The 20,015-nt window shown below is 37.0% G+C and overlaps 1 protein-coding gene across 1 annotated transcript in view; it reads right to left on the reverse strand.

The window, feature by feature from the left end:
• The window catches only part of CNTN3 (contactin 3), an 87,027-nt gene that overhangs the window by 52,678 nt on the left and 14,334 nt on the right, over positions 1-20,015 (reverse strand). Inside the window, exon 4 of the mRNA XM_067303660.1 lies at positions 6,422-6,539. Within this exon, the coding sequence (XP_067159761.1) occupies positions 6,422-6,539 (118 nt within the window). The remainder of the gene's footprint in view (positions 1-6,421; positions 6,540-20,015) is intronic.

The following is a 20,015-nucleotide window of genomic DNA, read 5'->3' on the forward strand; positions in this document are numbered from 1 at the left end:
TCTCGGCTATGTTCATATTCCATATAGAAACAAGATAATGGTGGGTATACCCACCAACATAGTAATTCAGGCAAACCTGAATTTCTTGAAAAGTGCAGACAGCTATAAAGCTAATCTTCACCTCTATAAATAAAATAAGATGACTATGCCTCATTGCTCTCTTCTCTCCTGAAGGAGAGAAAACACCTTAAGTCTATAACATTTTCTGAAATTCAAAAATCACTGTCAGATTAGTAAAACTGACTGTGCTATACAAATGTAAATCATAATATCTGAAGGCACACTACATGATAATCAAGATACATGTACAGTAGTAATAGTAGGTAGTACCTTAAAGGAACTTCGGGATTTACTTAGGGCTTTGTTCCAAAAATCAGTAAATGAAGGAGTGACAAAGTCAAGAGTAGAAAAAATAATTTTTAGATCTCCACATCTAGCCTTTTTAACTAGCTGCATATTAAATGCATGTCTAATATTAAATTTTGTATGTTCATTTGAGATGATTGATATATTGTCTCTCCTTTGAAAACATAACAGAAAGATAGTAAAAGGTCAAAACAGCCCTGGAGACTTAAGTGAAGTTTAATAATTATAACAATTGAAAGAGATAGCAGTAGACCTACATAAACCAATTTTAGATGTCATTTTACCTCTCAAGTATGTGGGGAAGAGGACTTACTGTTTTGTGAAAAACAGTGTATTTTAACATGTTTCCTGTAACATGATTAAAGTTATATAAAGAAATGTGATCACGCACCTGCAGAACAAAGATCATTCATGACTGAAGAGTATCTTAATTATCAAAAAAGCCTGCTGAATTATAATATAACTTACATTATCTAATATAAGAGACAGTTGAATTGGCAAAAATATTTTCTTTCAGTTTTACTTAGAAATCCCAAATCAGTAACAATCATCGAATTATACATACATCCCTCTTCAGCTAGAGCAAAACCAAAGAGGGGGAAAATCTTCACACAGAAGGTAAATCATTCATTGAATCTCCCATTCAGTAAATCTCAAACAAGTCTGCTGAAACAGAGAATGCCAAAATGGGAAAATGCTGTAACTCATTAAAAAAAAAAGTTAGAGTAGTTTGTGATACAGGTCATGTTTAACCACAGTAATATAAAACTGATCTGTGAACTCTCAGCTAGAAGTATTGACTGTGAGCATCCTCTTCCTCCCACCATGTACTAACAACAATCACAGAAAACAAGCTAATATACAAGCTCAACATATGAGCTAACATATACAAAGTTAAATGGAGTCTCATTATGGGTTTAAACAGCAAGTGTCCATATCTTTATGGGACTGAAGCTGCAAACATTAAAGGACAAAAGTACCCTTGAGCGCAGGAATAATTCACTCCCCACAGGAAGGGAATATTCATACTATTTACATGACTATTTGTGGCTAAGATAACCAAAGTGGGGCAGGGGGGAAAGGGGGGAGATCTGTTCATATTGCAACTGGGAGGTTGCACATGGAGGAATAATCACAATTTATTCAAGTCTCCTTGAAAGCTCCTTACAGGGAATGTAAAAGGTAACTGCAAGTTTCCATCAAGATAGCAAGACCTTATAAATTGTGAGAGATGGCAAAACTCAAAAGGCTTTCATTGAAAGTGCCCACAAATACCTATAAAACAGGTGGTTAGTGCTGAAAGGGATACGAAATTCAGCATATGAAGGCACTGGTTTTCTTCACCTCTAAGAGAAAACCTGCAACATGCTTTGTTTCTTTCTTACATCTTACATGCTTAAGACTAAAACTTTTTTTTTTGTGACTAAAGGGGAAGAGAAGACAAAGTTCTTAAAGTTACTGTTGTTTAGAATTTGTTTACTCAGCAGAACAGGTACAGAATCACAAAAATCAGAGATCACAGGTCTGGAAAGGACTGAACAGCCCTCAGAGCCCTACAGCCAGGTCTGCTGTTCCTAAACCATCCCTGACAGATAGTCTAACTCATTCTTAAAAAAATTCCAGTTTTAAAGTCTGCCAGCTCCTCAGGCAATCACTTCCACGCTTAATAATTTCAGCCATTCTGGTCCTAGTATCTAATTGAGGTTGCCAGGCTTCCCTTGCGACAGTGGAAGTCCACAGTTACTTCCTGTTCTATTCTTGCTAGATAGAGAGAACAGTTCATTGCTTTCTCTTTGCACAAATTTTGCACATATTTAAAAATTGCTATTGGTTACACACCAGTTTTCTCTTTCACTCACGCCTAATAGATTATTACTCTTGCTCCCTTAGCAGCTCTGTTGAATCAGTCTAATCAATATTTTATCAAAGACTCACTGACTTGTGTCCCATCGTGACACATCTAAAGGCAATATATGCTTGACATCACTGTGATATAGACTTATTTTACTGGAGAGAGAAAGAAGAGGATGGACAATTCCACTTTGTTCCATATATCTTGAAAACTTTAATGGTTAATCCTCCAATTCTCAAACAAATCTGAAAATTCTAAGTAATTCTGGTAACAATTCTTGATTCCATTTGGTAATTCATAGACCCTTCAGCTCTTTTTTGCATGAATAACAATTAGTGTGGGAGTGTCAATCATATTCCATCTGTTGGCTGCGAAAGAAATTCTCACCTTTTCTATGTGGTGATCTGAACCACGGCTCTTAGGAATACGAGCATGTTTTGTATCACCTCCTGTTTAACACCTCAAACTTTCACATTTCAGATAGAGCGCAGGATTGTAGTCAGTTTGGAGATGTGCACAGGATGTGCGTATCTCTTTGGCTTGTATAATTCAGCCTTTGGACTGTATATAGAAGCAGAATTTAATCATTCTGTTCTTACAGAGAGCTGGGAAAATAACCCATTTTCTCAGCAGCCAAAAGACAAAGCTGTTCTAAAGAGTTTAAAGATGATTTAAGCATATACGTCAGTTAGTAGAGAAGAAAGTTCCGCAGGTTTCAGAAGTTGTAAAATTGCCACTTTAGACCTGTGAGTACTTGGACTCTACCAAATTTAAGAGGCCACAATACCTAAATTATTACATTCACAATGCTTAGTTTGTATTACTTTGTCTTTGCAATCAAAATTAACATTTAATCTCACAGCCCTTCAAAAAATGGGATGGCATACCAACAAGCAAAATAAATAGAATCAGTTACATTAAAGTATTATTTGAGGCTCAATGCTAATTAGCCAAAGATTCAGATACAGAATGAATAATAAGATGTACTCACAACTTTGGGTCCACAAAGGATCCATACATCCAGTGGTCTGGTCTCTCTTAAGATAGCAGTGTTTTAATTATAGGCATCTCTTGGAGATATTGCAGGTTCGGTTCCAGACCACCGCAAAGAGAATATCGCGATAAAGCGACTCGCACAAATTTTTTTTGTTTCCCAGTGCATATAAAAGTTAGACTACAGTATAGCGTAAACAAAAGTGTGCAATAGCATTATGTCTAAAAAACAATGTACATACCTTAATGAAAAAATACTTTATTGCTAAAAAATGCTAACCATCTCCTGACCCTTCAGCAAGTTGTAATCCTTTTGCTGATGGAGGGTCTTGCCTCCATGTTGATGGCTGCTGACTGATCAGGGTGGTGCTTGCTGAAGGCTGGGGAGGCTGTGGCAATTTCTTAAAATAAGACAGCAGTGAAGTTTGCTGCATCCATTGACTCTTCCTTCCACAAAGGATTTCTCTGTAGCATGCAATACTGTTTGACAGCATTTTACCCACAGTAGAGCTTCTTTCAGAAGTGGAGTTAGTCCTCTCAAACCCTGCTGCTGCTTTATCAACTAAGTTTATGTCATATTCTAAACCCTTTGTTGTCATTTCAACAATGTTCACAGCATCTTCACCAGGAGTAGATTCCGTCTCAAGAAACCACTTTCTTTGCTCCTCCATAAGAAGCAACTCCTCATCCGTTTAAGTTTTATCGTAAGATTGCAGCAATTCAGTCACATCTTCAGGCTCCACTTCTAGTTCTAGTTCTCTTGCTGTCAGCCTGTCCGTTGAAGCTTTGAAGCCAGGCATTGACTTCTCCTCTCTAGCTATCAAAGTCCTAGATGGCATCTTCTTCCAACAGATTAGAAGGCTGTTTCATCTTCATTGAAAACCTGCTGTTTTGTGTAGCCACCCCCATCAATTCTCTTAGCTGCATCTTCTGGATAACTTGCTGCAGCTTCTGCATCAGCACTTGCCGCTTCACCTTGCACTTTTATGTTACGGAGATGGCTTCATTCCTTAAACCTCATCAATCAACTTCTGACAGCTTCAAACTTTTCTCCTGCAGCTTCCTCACTTCTCTCAGCCTTCATAGAATGGAAGAGAGTTAGGGTCTTGCTCTGCATTAGACTTTGGCTTAAGGGACTGTTGTGCCTGGTTTGATCTTCTATCCAGACCACTCAAACTTTCTCCATATCAGCAATAAGACTGTTTTGCTTTACCATTCGTGCATTCACTGGAGAAGCACTCTGAATTTCCTTCAAGAGCTTTCCCTTTGCATTCACAACTTGGCTAACTGTTTGGCACAAGAGGCCTCGCTTTCAGTCCATCTCTGCTTTCAACATGCCTTCCTCACCAAGCTTCATCATTTCTAGCTTTTGATTTAAAGTGAGAGATGTCCGACTCTTCCTTTCTCTTGAGCACATAGAGGCCATTGTAGGGTTATTAATTGCCCTAATTTCAATACTGTTGTGTCTCAGAGAATAGGGAGGCCCCAGGAGAGGGAGAGACACGGGGGAGCGGCCAGTCGGTGGAGCAGTCAGAACACACACAACATTTATCGACTAAGTTCACCGTCCTACATGGGTGCAGTTCGTGGTGCCCCAAAACAATTACAATAGTAACAAAGATCACTGATCACAGATCACCATAACATATATAATAATAACGAAAGTTTGAAATATTGTGAGAATTACCAAAATGTGACAGAGACATGAAGTGAGCACATGCTGTTGGAAAAATGGTGCCAATAGACTTGCTCGACACAGGGTTGCCACAAACTGTGTTTGTTTTTTTTTCTCTCCCCACAAACTGAAGCTATCTGCGAAGTGCAATAAAGCAAAGCACAATAAAACAAGGTATGCCTGTACTAGCATCACTGCATTATACTATCAAATATCTTAATTTCAAGAAATGGGCACACCCTAGCACAATTAAAGACAAATCTAATTTCTTACAATTGTCTGGTCATACAGAAAACTAAATTCATTGAGGCTAAACAATTGTGAAACTGGGCAGAATTTAACTGCAGAAGATACTCAATTAGTGGAAATACCATAAAAATCAGACACATTAAGTGCACAGAAATTACAAGGACCTAGACAGACATTTCAAGATAAAAGTAAGTCCTTCTAGGTACTTCCTTCCCCCTTTTTCTCTTTAGCTTCCTTTGCTTTTCTTTTCTTTTCTTTCTGTATTTAGTTCAGAAAGCAGGTTCCATTCTTGCTCTCTGATGAACTTATCTTCCATATTTCCACAGTGACAAAGAGATATTTTCCCTTAAAGTCAGATGCTCTGGTTGGAATCATAACAAAAAACACACACACACCCCAAAAAAGAAAGAAAGAAAAAAAAAAACAGAAAAAACACACCACCACCACCAGTTCTAGTTTCAACAGCATACTTCGGAATTCTGTGCAGTGGTGTCGTCCACCTCCACACTGGAATTACATCCCTTCTCTGTGCCAAATAGATGGCGAAGGGAAACATGAGCCCCCAGATGCCACCTGCAATCTGCCTGCTAGGTGAAGCAGCAGCTTTCCAAACCACTGTTTGATCTAACATTTCAAGTAAGTCGTTACACTCCTTGCGAGTGTAACCCCAAAATTCAAATCAAGTTAACATACAGTATTGAGTTGACTGAAACTGCATTTCTAAACTACAGGACATTTGTTAAAAGAAAAAAGTCAGTCAGCCCAGCTATGTTGCTTTCCTGTTACTTGCTGAAAACTCTATACCTGAAGAACTTAACTGAAAGGTTCACATATACTTCATTCAAAAGAATGGGTCAAATGAAAGTGATAAATACATGTCCTTACACATGACATAATACTAAGACTTCACTGGGAAGAGTTCACACCTTACCTTTTGTAAGTTGGATGTCACCTGTCAACCAACACAATAGGTGCTGACTATAGAGTAGCCTGCTTTATTGAATTAAAATAGACAGCACTAAGAAATCTTAGTTAGTTAATTCATATCTGTTTAAAACCTGTGCTCATGGCTGGCTCCACGAAGTAACTTTGATAAATTTTTGCAAGAATATTCTACCCATAAGCAGCACTTACTCTCTGCACCAGAGGTTATAGATTTACTGGTTTTGGCAGGTAATACTTGAATTTAACACTAAAAGCATGGAAACATCCAGCATATCTAGCTCACACAAGACATTTTTAAAAGCTGCTGTTGATTAAAAGGAAAAAAAAAAATTGGTTCTTACCTCCAGCATGAGGTGGTGTTCCACAAAGCAGCACAACTCCCTGCCCCTCTCGAACTGATACTGTGCTTCTTATTTTAGTTCTGGAGTTTTCAACATCTGTTTTTGAAAGAAAGGTAACCTGAATATTAGGAAACAGAAAAGCCTAAATATACAGGTGTTTCAAGATCTTCAACTCCAAATATCAAATCATTTAGTATGCAAATAAGTTCAATGATTTCAGTTGATTACTTACAAAAGAAATGGTTGTTCAACATAAGCAAGGATGACAGAATTAGGACCAAAGAGAACTAATTTACAAGAATATAATTAAACAGATTCTATGGCTAATTTTATTCTTATGCCAGGTCTATACTATCAGAAATGTCAATAACTAGAAAGGAGTTATCAGCATAACTTAAAAGGAAGTCTTTAAGCCACTGTTTCTTCTAAAATGAAGAAAATAGCATCAAGATCCTACTGAACTACTTTAACCACCTGTAAATTAATGCTAACAACACGGCTATTCAGAAAAGAGATGCATGCCTTTAAATAGTTATAAAAAAAAAAAAAAAAAAAAAAAAAAAAAAACACCACACACAACCTACCACCTCCCTATGGGCACAATTCCTTGCAACTTTTCTAAGCTTTGACTAAAGCAAGCACTTTGCATCTCAATACATTGAGATGGAGTTCTGTCTGGTTTCAGGACTTGTGCAATCATTTTTAATTTTATTAAAGGCAGGGGGTGGGGAAGCTACCAGCTACGCATAAATGCAAAATTCTAGGACAGTAGTATTTTATTATAATCTTAAAATTAACTTTAGCACTAACGGATGACTCAAGATCCAAGAAACTATGGCCTCATTATGTCCTTAAATTAGCGGGATATAATCATCAGTACAAGCTGACATTCAGGCTCTACCTTAAGGATTTTTCCCATTAGTAAATTCTTAATAAAACAAAACACACAGAAGTGAACTTGGGGACATCAAAATTGGACTTGAAAAAACTGAGTGCACAATAGATGGCATTTCTTCTGCTGCCTAAGATCTGGTCTCAGGAAGTCCTTTGAGTGTTATTGATAGTAATGAAGTGTATTACTACACATTAATAAAGCAGACTACAAATAAATAAACCAAACAGAAAACAATCCAGAGACCAAGAAGTAAAGTCAGCTAGAAGTTAAAAAAGTTTGTCTACAACTTTGTAAAAAGCTATTTTCACATACAGATGCTCAAAGACCCAGAGCAGTCTTTAAAATATGGCTGTCTTTATTATGAAACATAATCATAATGAGTCAACCAACAGTAGCTATTCTCCCCCCCAAAATATATTTTTAATATTAAAAAGCAACAGTTGTTCCAATCAGAACACTGAAGAGTAGAGAGTCTTAATGTTTCATTAAAAATATATTTATTGCCACAGGGATAAGATATTTTTTGTTACTGGCCTGTAAGAAAAATTTGTTATGTAATTAAAAGAAAGAGGGGAAACACCTATGAACTCTTGAGTGTCTCATACATGCACAAAGCTGTCTTACATCCATGTATTGCTACAGACTCATTTTGTCAGCTGTTTCACAGCTGGACTGATTTCATCAGTACTGGCTGTGTAGTGACAACCTTAAACACATTGGAAATCAGCTTGTATAGATACGTGATTTTGCAACTGCCCTCACAGGAGGGCTGTCTGTTTAAAGCATACAAGAGAGCTCTTAAAAATGAATCTGTTTCCAGCTTCCCAACACTCTTTCTGTATAAAATACGTATCAGGTGCCTATACTTTCATTCACACTCAGTAAGTTTGGGTCCTTCAGCTGGACACTTAAAGGTCATAAACAACCACAACTGAACAGATTTCACTGGGAGATCAAAATAGTCTGCCTTGCCAATAGTTTCAGGCCTTTTACACATCTTTCTCTTCCCTGCATAGCAATATAAATTCATTAGCCATCCCTAAAGCAATTTTTCTTAAGGATACCACTGAGTCACAAAATGATGAATTAAGAGCTAACAGCACTCGTAACACCATTATCCCCACTAGGTCTGAAAAGGAGTGCTAAGAAAGCACGTCCTGAACTGTGAAGCAGTAACTAGAATTGGTTTTTAGTGACAAAAACTTAAAACATCAGTTTCACTACCAACTTTTAAACTTTTCCTAACCCGGTTAATGGACCTATTCTACTGTCATATTTCAGAGCAGAAAAGACATGCTATTTGTATTAGGATGAAAATAGCTACCCAATTTGTTTTTTAAAATGCCTATTTACCAAAAAAAGTTTTACATATAAAATATAAAATGAACTTGGACTGAATTTTGTCCACTTACACCACAACCACTCCAAGTTTAAGTCTTATGCAGTACGTATTATTTCAGTAATCAAGATGACCTATTTTAATCACTGCTTTCCAAGCACATATATTCATTTATTGCAAACATACTTCTTTAAAGACTCAGTCTTTGTGCTATCCTCCACACTGTGCTAATAGAAGGGAACTGGGGTGGAAGCAGCTCGGAAAGGGCCATGACCTGTGGAACACACGCAGGCAGGCAAGGTTTCATTATGCTGGAGATATCCAGCTGTGACCCATCACAGTTCCACAGTTTGATCTGTCGCAATTTTACACTGCAGAAGTTGTTAATCACTGATTGCAGATAAAGATGATTGCCACAGGGGAATAATTTTGGGGGGAAAAAAAAAAGCAAAGCAGAATCCATCAGAAACAAAGAATATGAGCCATATTACAATGAAGAGCAGTTTTTCATTAATTAGCAGGAAGCTCTCCATATTACCCTGCAGAACAGTTTAAGTACTAGACTAATCACAGCTGCAGAAATATCATCACTTAATTCATTTATGTATCTTTATATTGTCTTATGTATTATCTGATACCACTTTGAAAATGATCAAAAAATCATCATGTAAATTATTACTAAAACTCTATATTAGAAAGTATTGTCCAATGAAGTCCAAACCTCTGACCTTAGAAAATATCCCCTGCTCATATACAATATTCTGATCTTATTTTCAGGGGTTTCTGCAGCATATTTAGAGCATTACAAAGGTCAAAACAAGTCCTTTTCTGTGGAATAGCAAGAAAGATTTTTGTTTTCTTTTGCTTGTTTTTATAAAGCCAGTATCCCAAAAGCAATATTACTAGGGAACAGTGATGAGTCTTCTAACAAAACTGGCTATTAAATGAAATCATTGGTAAGGAACATTAAGTTCCCAGAAAACTGAGAGGTTGAATAAAATATTGTAAAAGGTGGGCAAATAATGGAAAAAGATTGTTTACTTTCTCAGATTGATTTGTTACGCTGAAATAAGAAGCTCTTATCCTGCTGAAATGTCTTAATATAATAAAACATAGTTGGAAACAAAGAATAAAGACAAGAACAGGACAGAAAAAGCGACTTCAGACACATGCCTCATTTCAACCTCCTAACATGTGGCACCGAGTTACATCACACTATTACAAGAAACCCGCGTGCTGAAGTTTCACCCCTAGTTACATATTTGGTTCTTCCTAAGATTAGTAGAGGCTGCTGGAAATTATACCAATTTTCCTCTTTAAGTAACATACAGGGCATACAGGCACTCCTTAGTGAAGGGTAGGATTTAGAAGTCCGACTCCAAGTCCAGTGAAACCCAAGCATCTAATCACATGAAGATATTTATCATCAGCACATGTTTGTTGACAATTCTACCATGCTTTGATAACTGCAGAACAAGGGTGCGCGTTCTACAAATGCAGAAAAAGTCTTTTTAGAAGACATTGAGAAAAACTTGTTCTGTGAAATTGTCACGTATGTTACTCTATTTTCTCAATATTGCTCTCCAAATCAACTCATTAAAACAATAGAGATAGAGATCCTGCAGGCAGCCTTGACAGTATTCCTACCTTTTATATTTTATTGCTTTTTAACCAAACTAGCAAAAGTTCTTTTCCTAAGTAGTGCTAAGAGGATAAAATTATATTCGTGTCCCTTTTAGCGCAAGTGTCCCTTAACAACCACAAAAATATTTATTCCATTACTTCAATAGACTCCTACAAAATAGCAGAATTTATTATATACACTTAATGCATAATCTTGAAAAAGTTACAGCTAAGATGCTCAAGTACCTAAGATTTGGTTGTCTGGCTTGCTTAACTGTTTTATTGAACATGTAATTCTGAAGTAGGGACTCTTTGTTTGATGTTAGCACCTAATTAATTACGAGACAAAGTTGCATTATTAAAAAGAAATGAAATACCAGTTTCTCAGCTCTTAAGAAAAAAAAAGAAAAGAACAGCCTGTGTTGTTAATAACTTCTGGAGAAGAGAGACACAGACAAATCCCTGGGATTTTTGCTTGTTTGTTTTAAACTTTCCTGCCACCAAAATGGCTTACATGCATATGCAAACTTCATTCCTACAACTCTTATGCCCAAAATCTGGCTACACAGAGCCACTTTCATGAACCTACATTATTCACTACTTTAGTCAAATGGTGGAAACTGAATGTATACTTGGCATAATTTTAAGCTTCTTAATACTTTTATCAGCTCAATAGAATATTTAGGATACTTTGCCCGTTAACTAGAACAGTGCCTGCAGACATACAGCAATTAAAAAACATAATAAACTGCACAGAGAAAGTGAGTCCTTCCACTGACTTCACTAGGTTTTGGATCAAGTCTGAAAGAAGGGGATGGATGAAGGAGGATTAAAGTTACCTCTGTAAATATCAAATAGTGTTTGAGGTGGAAAGGAAAGGAGAGAAATGATGACAGTGCAAAACTGAACATTACTCAGAACACAAAAAAGAACTGGATGATTTGTCACATGGGAAGAGATTCACTGGCTATTGTAGTACTATCTCTACAGTTTCATTTTTTCAGGCTGGTATTACAGGAAAACAGTATAATTTCACAGCAACCTCTACATCTCGTAATGCTGTGACACACTGCTGAACTTACATAGTACAACATTCATCTATACGAAGGTAACAGTACAACAGGTTATATATACTAGCATAAGTATTTTTAAAACCAAGTAAGAGGGGAGTGGCTCCTCTACTATTAGTGTACTTCCATAGCATAGGAGTAATGACACAGCTTCAGAGTACCTCTTCTAGGTTGAGAGTCAGCTCTGATACATGCCAGTTACCGTCCCCACCTCCTACAAACACTGATATCCTGGCCATCTTCATGCCTTAAAAGCTCCAGCATAGGGCAAGCAGGGAGGTGTCTACCTCCCACCTCTAGGAACCTTTATTTGCATCACATTGAAGCACTACTAGGAAAACAACCTTCTGTTTCCAGTTCAAAATATTGCCCACCTCTCTGTTCATGCAGCATTAATCTCATTCAAAGTCCATTTGAACCACTAACTCACATCAACAGAACTACTGCTTATAAAAATGTGGCAGCCTTACACAGCGTGGGTGAGGGAGGAGTACCTGTAACTTGGCTCTGTTGCATGAAAACAAGAATGTTTAATGAATAAGTCAGGCAGGGATTAGGACCAGTAGAAACTAGTTGCTATGAACAATAGCAACTAATAGTAAAGTTAGGACACTTGCACTTCTCAGCTCCCCCGAGTCTCACTTGGGATGCGGCAAAAAAAGCAACAGGAAACAATTAAACATGATCAAACCAATTAAATGACAATCATTTAAAAATCATGACACTTATACAAACAAAAATGAAAAGCTAAAAAATCGGCACAGACATGAGTGCTGTGGACATGGAATGCTGCCATACAAAAAAGGTAGTGAAGATACTGAAGTAATAAGGGAGCAGGGAGAGAGAGAGAAAGAGGATATTAGATGCCTTCACAGACTGTGTGGAACAGAAGGAAGGGAAGAGATCAGAGATAGCAAAGCAAAAAATAGTAGTCAAAGATTAATAGCATAAAAGATGATCAAGTCAAACATTTGATGAGCAGCGATTTTTTTTTTTTAAGAGACAGAAATAGAAAACATTGGAAAAAATACAAAAAAGGAGAAAAGAAATATTGCAAGGAAAATGCATATTTTGAAGAAAAAACATTCTCCAATTAATGTTTCCAAAAATGTCGTCTTGAAGCTCATTATCTGGGAATTACCTTTCACTCAAAGCAAATAACTTCAATAGCTTTGTTCAGTTCTGTAGTTTAAGAAACGTCTCAGAAGGAAACAATGTTTGTTCAAGCAAGTAATCCTACAGCTGAGTTCTCAGATGTATCTTAGTTCTCATCCCCCTAAAGCTTTCTTAAAACAAACTGTAAGAATATCCTGACAATATTCTATAAAGAACCTCTATCACTCTAACAGCTTGTGATTAAAAAGCAAGTTTAGTGTTGGAAGAACACTGGACTATTCATATTTTAATAGTTAAACAGATGGCTAAACGCTTTGCCAGATCTGGCTCTAACTACCTGAAGGTTTTTATAAATGACAGTTTCTGAGAAGGAATTCCTCAAAAAAAGACTTCCTAGAACAATACACTTTTGAAGAACTGAGATCATGTTGATGACAACAGAAGGTTTTTTTGCTACTGACTTCACTCATCTTTCCAAAGATGGCAACTTTCTTTGAAGAAATGGACATATTCTCCCATAGATACTACAGAATACAGTCGGGTTGTCACCAGAAAAGATTGCCAGGAGATGGGTAACCAAGATCCATCATTTTCACCACCTCACTTGGTATGGAGCACCTGGCAAAGAGCCACACCATTTTGATTAGGGCCATGTGGACTATAACAGATGTAAAGATGACAAATAGCAGATACAGCAGATAACAAAATGTCCCATCAACAGATGTCTTACTACAGCTGTTGCTGCACATGTAAAAATATACTAAATTGTTAGTCAGCATAGAAATCTTACATTCTGAGACCTTGAAAATATTTATAATTCTCATCTCAAAATATCTGTTATACCTGGGTTAAAAAAAAAAATTATGGGAACTGCACAAGTATGTGTGGTGCTGCAAAAATAATAAGGAATGCACCCTGAATGCCACTAACAATAGTTAACTCCAACACAACTAATTAAAAATGTATCTGCTAGAGGAAATAACTATATTATATTTACGGAACTGTTACATAGTGAAGCTCTAGCTTTAATAATCTCTGTAGAATGCTTCTTTGAGAACTAGACTTTCCAAAGGCAAAAATCTCAACCGCTCTTCAACCCTAAGACTGTTTCTTGCTGTGATTTAAATTCTTAAGTAGTTTTATCTGTTTCTCTCTCTCCAACACCAGCTTTTTCAGCTAGCAGGCATTTGCAATGAAACAAGATATCTCCCAGTCAGTAAACTACAATACTATATTAAAAGTCTTTAGCCTAGAAAAGCAGAACAACCCTTAACATATGAACTACAATGGCAAAATCATCTGCACCAATTTCTTTTCCAAAACCTCTTAGATTTCGTCTCTAACTCCAACTACTGTTCTCCATTTTTAACTTGACTGAGAATCCTGAAAAGTTAATGCATGGTTATTGGGTTTTCACTGTTCCTGAAGAGCCCTTTATTCAACTGTCAACAGATCTGGACACCTTCTTGATAAAAACATGGAGCAGTTTATTTCCCAAATCAGAGTGGTCCAGCTAGAGATCCAACTAATAAGTCATCTTTCTATCTTACCTAACACACTTTCTGAAGGGCACAGAAAATTGCCAAGCAGAAAAAACAACTTGAACAACCGAACTCTTCTTTTGTTGCTAGCTCATAGCCCAGTGCAAGAACTTGGCAGAAACTGATACTTCAGTAAAAAGGGAAACGGACATGTATGTCAGGCTCCCAAAAGCAACCTCTAACTGTCATGACAGTGGGACTAGACCATGCCTTCCTTCCAGGCTATGTTAAAACAGAATACTCAACCAGCTGAATTTATGTGAAACAGGGGCAAAGGTCATTTCAGGGTAAGTAATATTAACTGAAATTTTATCTGAGCCCCAATTCAGGGAATTGGGTACATATCTTTAAATTGATTTCTATGTCCTCAAAACCATTTCTAGCTACATAAGGGACAAAAACACATTCTGAGTAAAAATTATGATAAAAGATGCTGCAGTTAAGACTTCTGAGCAAACAATAACACAGTGTTCATTTATTTTTTCCTCTTACTCTGTAAATAGCTCATAAAACTTTTCCACGATTCTTGTTTTTCTATTTTATTTTCATTAGATAGGGATTGCTTCTGATAAGCCAACCATGAGTCTGAGTTTTATTGAGATAAATGTTCAAGGAAAGTAAAATTTAACTTGCATGACTGAGTAACTGGAGATACTGAACTGTGTGTACCTGTACAGGACCATTCATATTGAACTACTTTCAGTGTTATCCATCCATGGAAGAAGATCTAGCATCTTTTATCTCAGCACACAATTATGTAACTGCTTAAACATTACAAAAAAGCCTTTTCCATAAAAGTACACTTAACAACAGTTAAAAAGATTTAATGCAATTAAATCTGATACTTTTTCTTAATACAGGGATTTTCTTAGTATTCTCTAATACGCTATTTCTCAACCTAAAAATACATGGATCCATCATGGATTCATCAGGTATCAAATCATTCGATTCAAATAAAATAGTGATTCAAGTCATTAGATTAATAAACTTACAGAGGATGACTTTTTCTATATAAGTGAATTCAGTAATCTACTTTAAGCAAGCCATAGAGGTGATGGACTACAAACACAGAATTTTACCCTATATGGGTGAAATAGGTGAATATTTACAGATGAATTCAAAGACATTAAAACTCTGCATTTTACTTTTGCCTATTTTGCTACCGGTCACTCCAATAGTAACACAAACATTTTCATGGTATCATATCTGCCTGGTTAGTATGGAGAAGGGACAGTTATTTTATTAACCACTATTTTTAGAAAGCAATAAGTGAATTTTCACATCTGACAAAAAATGACTCAGACTTAATGCCCTGAAAATAGCAGATGGTACTGATATTAATTGCTGCTACACTGCCCAAATCTGACATTTCTGAAGTAGGGGTATAATACACTCTTCCTTAGGTGTTCCACTACAACTGCTGCAGTATCTAGCTGAGTACAAAGATGTTCCAACAGCATAAGACACATTCCGGAAAATTGCTGCAAACACTTATGACTATAAATCTCTTTGGTTACTAGCTAGGATTAGACTGCATTAACAGCCTCAGAAGGACAGGACAGATAAGAAAAATGATCTATTTCTATTAGGGCACCATACAGCAACACTAAAGCTGTAGCTTAATGGATGTTCAGTAGCACATCAAAGCAAATCAGAATATAATTTGTTCATTTGCTTTACAGTAGCCAAAAGTGGCTAAAGCAGATGGTCTGTAGTCACTTTCCTCAGCCATTTCAGAGGAAAGGGACGGGTGAGGTGCATTTCTTGCCATGTCATTAGCAGCTAACTGACAAGTATGATTGGTACTTTCTACCATAGATAAGGCAGGGGGAAGACATCATTTTACTCATCGTTGTGATACTAACAGGTCAGGTAAGTTTATAGCAATAAAAAAATTGCCAAGTTCACATAAAAATGCAAAAATGAAACAATACAACTTGATCAATAGGAGGTACAACATTGTGCAGTCTATGTGACATAGAATGATCTTGAATATTGAAGATGAAGTAAAATGATGAATAGTCTTCAAATAGTCCTAAAAAGTCCTAAAAAAACAACAACAACAAAAAAAAACAAAAAAAACCCACACACCAAAACACCCAACACTCCACACATTTAATCAAAATCTAAAATACACCATATGGTCTTAAATTAGTATACTTGCACAAACATATTACTCTGTAGTCCCTAAGTAAATTAAAATAACACACTGAGGTCAAAAACTCTATTTGGAGTACGAAAGTGCCAGAATTAAGGTTGCCTAGGATCACAAACATTGGCCAAGAGAAAAAAAGAATGCTAAAATCTCAGCACCTAGTGTTTCATTCCTGATTTGGATGGGAGCATGTGTTGGTCCCTCTTGGTCAGGGGCATATAGTTGTTGGGAAAAGCATTGAGGAGCATTTGTCCTGCAGGAGAAGCAAAGGCTGCAAAACACAGGTCCAAACAAGCAGCTAGTAGTACTAAAATGCCCTGTTCAGCCAGCTCCAGATCACAACGCCACAGTTTTAACTCATTGGTTACTAGCTCCAGGTCCAGGTCCCAGCACCACAGTTTGTCCTCATATTGGTCAATGATTTTCAGTTCCAGATTCGGTTTCTGGTCGCATTTCTGTCATTCCTAATATCATCCCAGTGCTGCCCTCTCTCACCTCTACCCAATGGCTTCCAGCTCAAGTCTTGCTTTCCAGTCAATTCCAGCTTCATAAACTCCTACCAACACTCAGGCCCTGCATGTTCCTCAATTCTTCTTAAAAACCCTTTATTCCTAGTCTCAAAAGACTCATTCTGTCAATCCCTTACCACTTAATTACAGTAACATCACTTTTCGCTTCCCTTCTTCATCCAGAGGAATTTCATTATTTATGCTGTCAGGCTCCCAACACAAGAAGGACTGGCTTATGCTCTCAATGCCAGTGCTAGACTCCATAAGGTGAGTGCTATAGAGAAGTATCAACAAACTGCAAGCATGGGGAGGCTATGAAGACTTCAGGCATACTTCAACGATATTCCTTCACCTGTAGGTGAAGACCTAAACAGGATTGCCTTGTCTAAACCTAACGTGCAGGGGGAAGGAAACGCTATAATAATGTGAACTTTTTGGTTCTACAGGAAGGTTAAGGGAACAGAAATTGATGGAGGTGTTTCTTAAATGGACTAAGAGCCAATTCTACCAGAACAGTCTAAACCACCTGGTCTCATTTCAGAGCTGCTTAGTATGGGGAGTAAGCAATTTGTACCAGGGTTTCCTGCTGTTAGAGCAGTCAGTTCCTTGTCTCATCTAGAAACCTCCCCTTTTCTCAAGCGCTGTTGAGTATATTTAATTAGTTTTTGACAGTCTGAATTTTCAGTGGAAGATGTCAGATTATTTTGTACCCAAGGCATGCTGCAGCAGGGACTGAATATGCTGCAGTTTTTGCTGAGAACTAGCTTTATACTCCTGGTAGGCTGTTTAAGAAAACTTGATGAACAGAGATCCTTGCAGTTGCTTTAACACACACAGCAAGACTTATTTACACACTCTGCAACAGTTCTACTTATCTCAGCTAAAATATGTTTTCACTAAGTAAATTTATCTTCTGCTTGCATCCTCCCTGCAACAGATTTGCAGCAGTCAGTAAAAGAAATCATTTAGAGTACACTTGATACATACCACTGGAGTAAAGAAAACAGTGCAAGACTAGCACAGAGACTCTGCAACAGCTGTCAGTGCTAGTCTTGCAGGTTACCTCTGCAACAAGATATTAAGGGATATATTTGAATCATACAAAGTCTTCTAAACAAAGCTGGACACCTCAGAAGCAGCAATAAGTTTGCTATAGACTGGATAACAGTTTAATACAAGGGTTACAAAGCAGGACTGGACTGCAATATGCAGGAAATCAAAACAGATAATCTAACAGTTCCTTCTGAACTTTCATCTGAAAAAGATACAAGTGACCTACTTCACAGCTTATTCTCTGGGATTTAAAGTACTGTAAATGTTACCTTTTATCCTACCAAATAACAGTTCCTTCTAGCTACAGAAACACACACTAAACTAAATCAGCCTGACTAACTGGAAAAAAAACCCAAACACCAAAACCCAAAAAAACTATTGCCTGCAACAAAGCCAAGGTTTAATTTGCTCTGTTGCACATCTACTTCTGCCCCTCATATCCTCCATGAAGTTAGAATCATTCTAGGCCTTTTTAGCACATGTGCCAGAGCTTCAGCTTGGTGACTAAACTCCTCTCAATATTAGTCATTGTTCTGACCCAGATATAATGCAGATAACATTTAAAAATCAAGCAGTTTAATCTCCATGCGGATAATAAATCCTGTGTTTTGATCTACAAAAGCATGAGCAATGATTGTTATGCAATTAAACATAGAGGTAAATAGACAGAAGATAAAATTGGATTTGGTCTTGCTCAAAATGAATTGCTATCTGGTACTCCATTATCTGTGGAGGAAGAACAGGAGAACCTTGCAAGCATGACTTGGAATAAATTAAATTCATTACACAATGCAATGATTTGTGATAAGAATTCATTCTGACTTGATTTGCTTTGACATCTTATATAGTAACAAATCTAAGTAATTCAGGCTGCATGGCAGACAAGTACCAAAGCGTGCTCAAGTGTCTTGCTTCTAACCGAAAACACAGTTGCAATGCATAGCGGCTCTTTTACAGTCTCTAGATCTCCTTCTCACAGAGGCTGGGGCATGAGAAGAAATGGTACTCATCTGTGTTTTACTCTTACCCAGGAGACAGTATATCCTGGGAGTCTGGAAGTATGTTTAGGTTACCCAGATTAGACAGACCTCAGACCTGGAATTCTGCGGACAAATTTATCAATAAAAAAGGATTTACTGTGAAGTATAAAGGTTTCTAAAAGAAACAAGAAAGTAATTCCAGTGAATCATCAAATGAAAAACTAGAAGTAATAAAAATACAGGAAGGATAAGGCAGAACTAGTTAGAGAGGCTATAGTTACTCTTTTAAATTCACGGATAATTCTTTTGTTTACTTCCATTTAAAAGTAAATAAAGCAGCAGCACATGCTATTAAGAGGTCAAGTTATGAAATAATAAAACTAAGAAGGAAAATACTAGATTTTTGCTAGTCAAGGAGGAAGAATATTCCAGAAAATATAAAAAACAGAAAGAGATACTTAAGAACAGAGTGGTTTTAAAATAACTGAATTCTTTCTTCCAATTTTTAAGGATAACAAGGAAAAATTGTTCTGGGCTTTTATGTAACTGATGATTATGCAAAGGAGCATGAATAATAAGGGAGTGCAGAAAACAAATTGTTAAAATTAGATATTAATAATGAAAAGCACCAGAACATACGCATCTTGGGTACTTAGGGAGTCAGTAAGGAAGCCTACAGGGCAACTAGCAAATCATGAACAACAGTTAGGGAAAAAAATCCAACAGCAAAGATGAGAAGCAGTGACATTGTAGAACCAGTCTCTAAAAGAAGACACCCAACAAATTACTGACTTTGATTAACTTCATTACTGGATAAAGTATTAGGACATACAGTGGGAGGAATCAATATATATGCACTAGGAAAACACAAATCACCAGAAGTTACAAGGAATATAAGTTCATAAAGAGCAACTGCACTAGACAACATGATAGCTATCTTCTTACATGCATGGCTTTAGAAGAGATAGCCCCAGACACCAGTTGTAGCCCATCATCTATAAACTCTCTCATTCTCCCCATTCTTTTGGTTTCTCATCAGCTGTACAAGATCCCAGTACAGCAGTAATGCCAGCAAGCAGCACTATAAGAAGTTTTTCATTTGGAATAGCTGCATAAGAATGCGGGGAAGGAGAGATGGCTTAGAAAACACACTGCAGGAAGTTGTTCCAAACTTCGGTACAGAGGAGGTGATAACAAGGTTATCCACACTGCCTACAGAGTGCTACCAGAAAGCAAACACCCATATCAAGTTCTAAGAGGTTTTTTTGCTTGTTTTAATGGTATCTCTTTGTAAATGGATATACACAGGAAGG

Source organism: Apteryx mantelli, chromosome 12, assembly GCF_036417845.1.
Source record: "Apteryx mantelli isolate bAptMan1 chromosome 12, bAptMan1.hap1, whole genome shotgun sequence".
NCBI lineage: Eukaryota > Metazoa > Chordata > Aves > Apterygiformes > Apterygidae > Apteryx > Apteryx mantelli.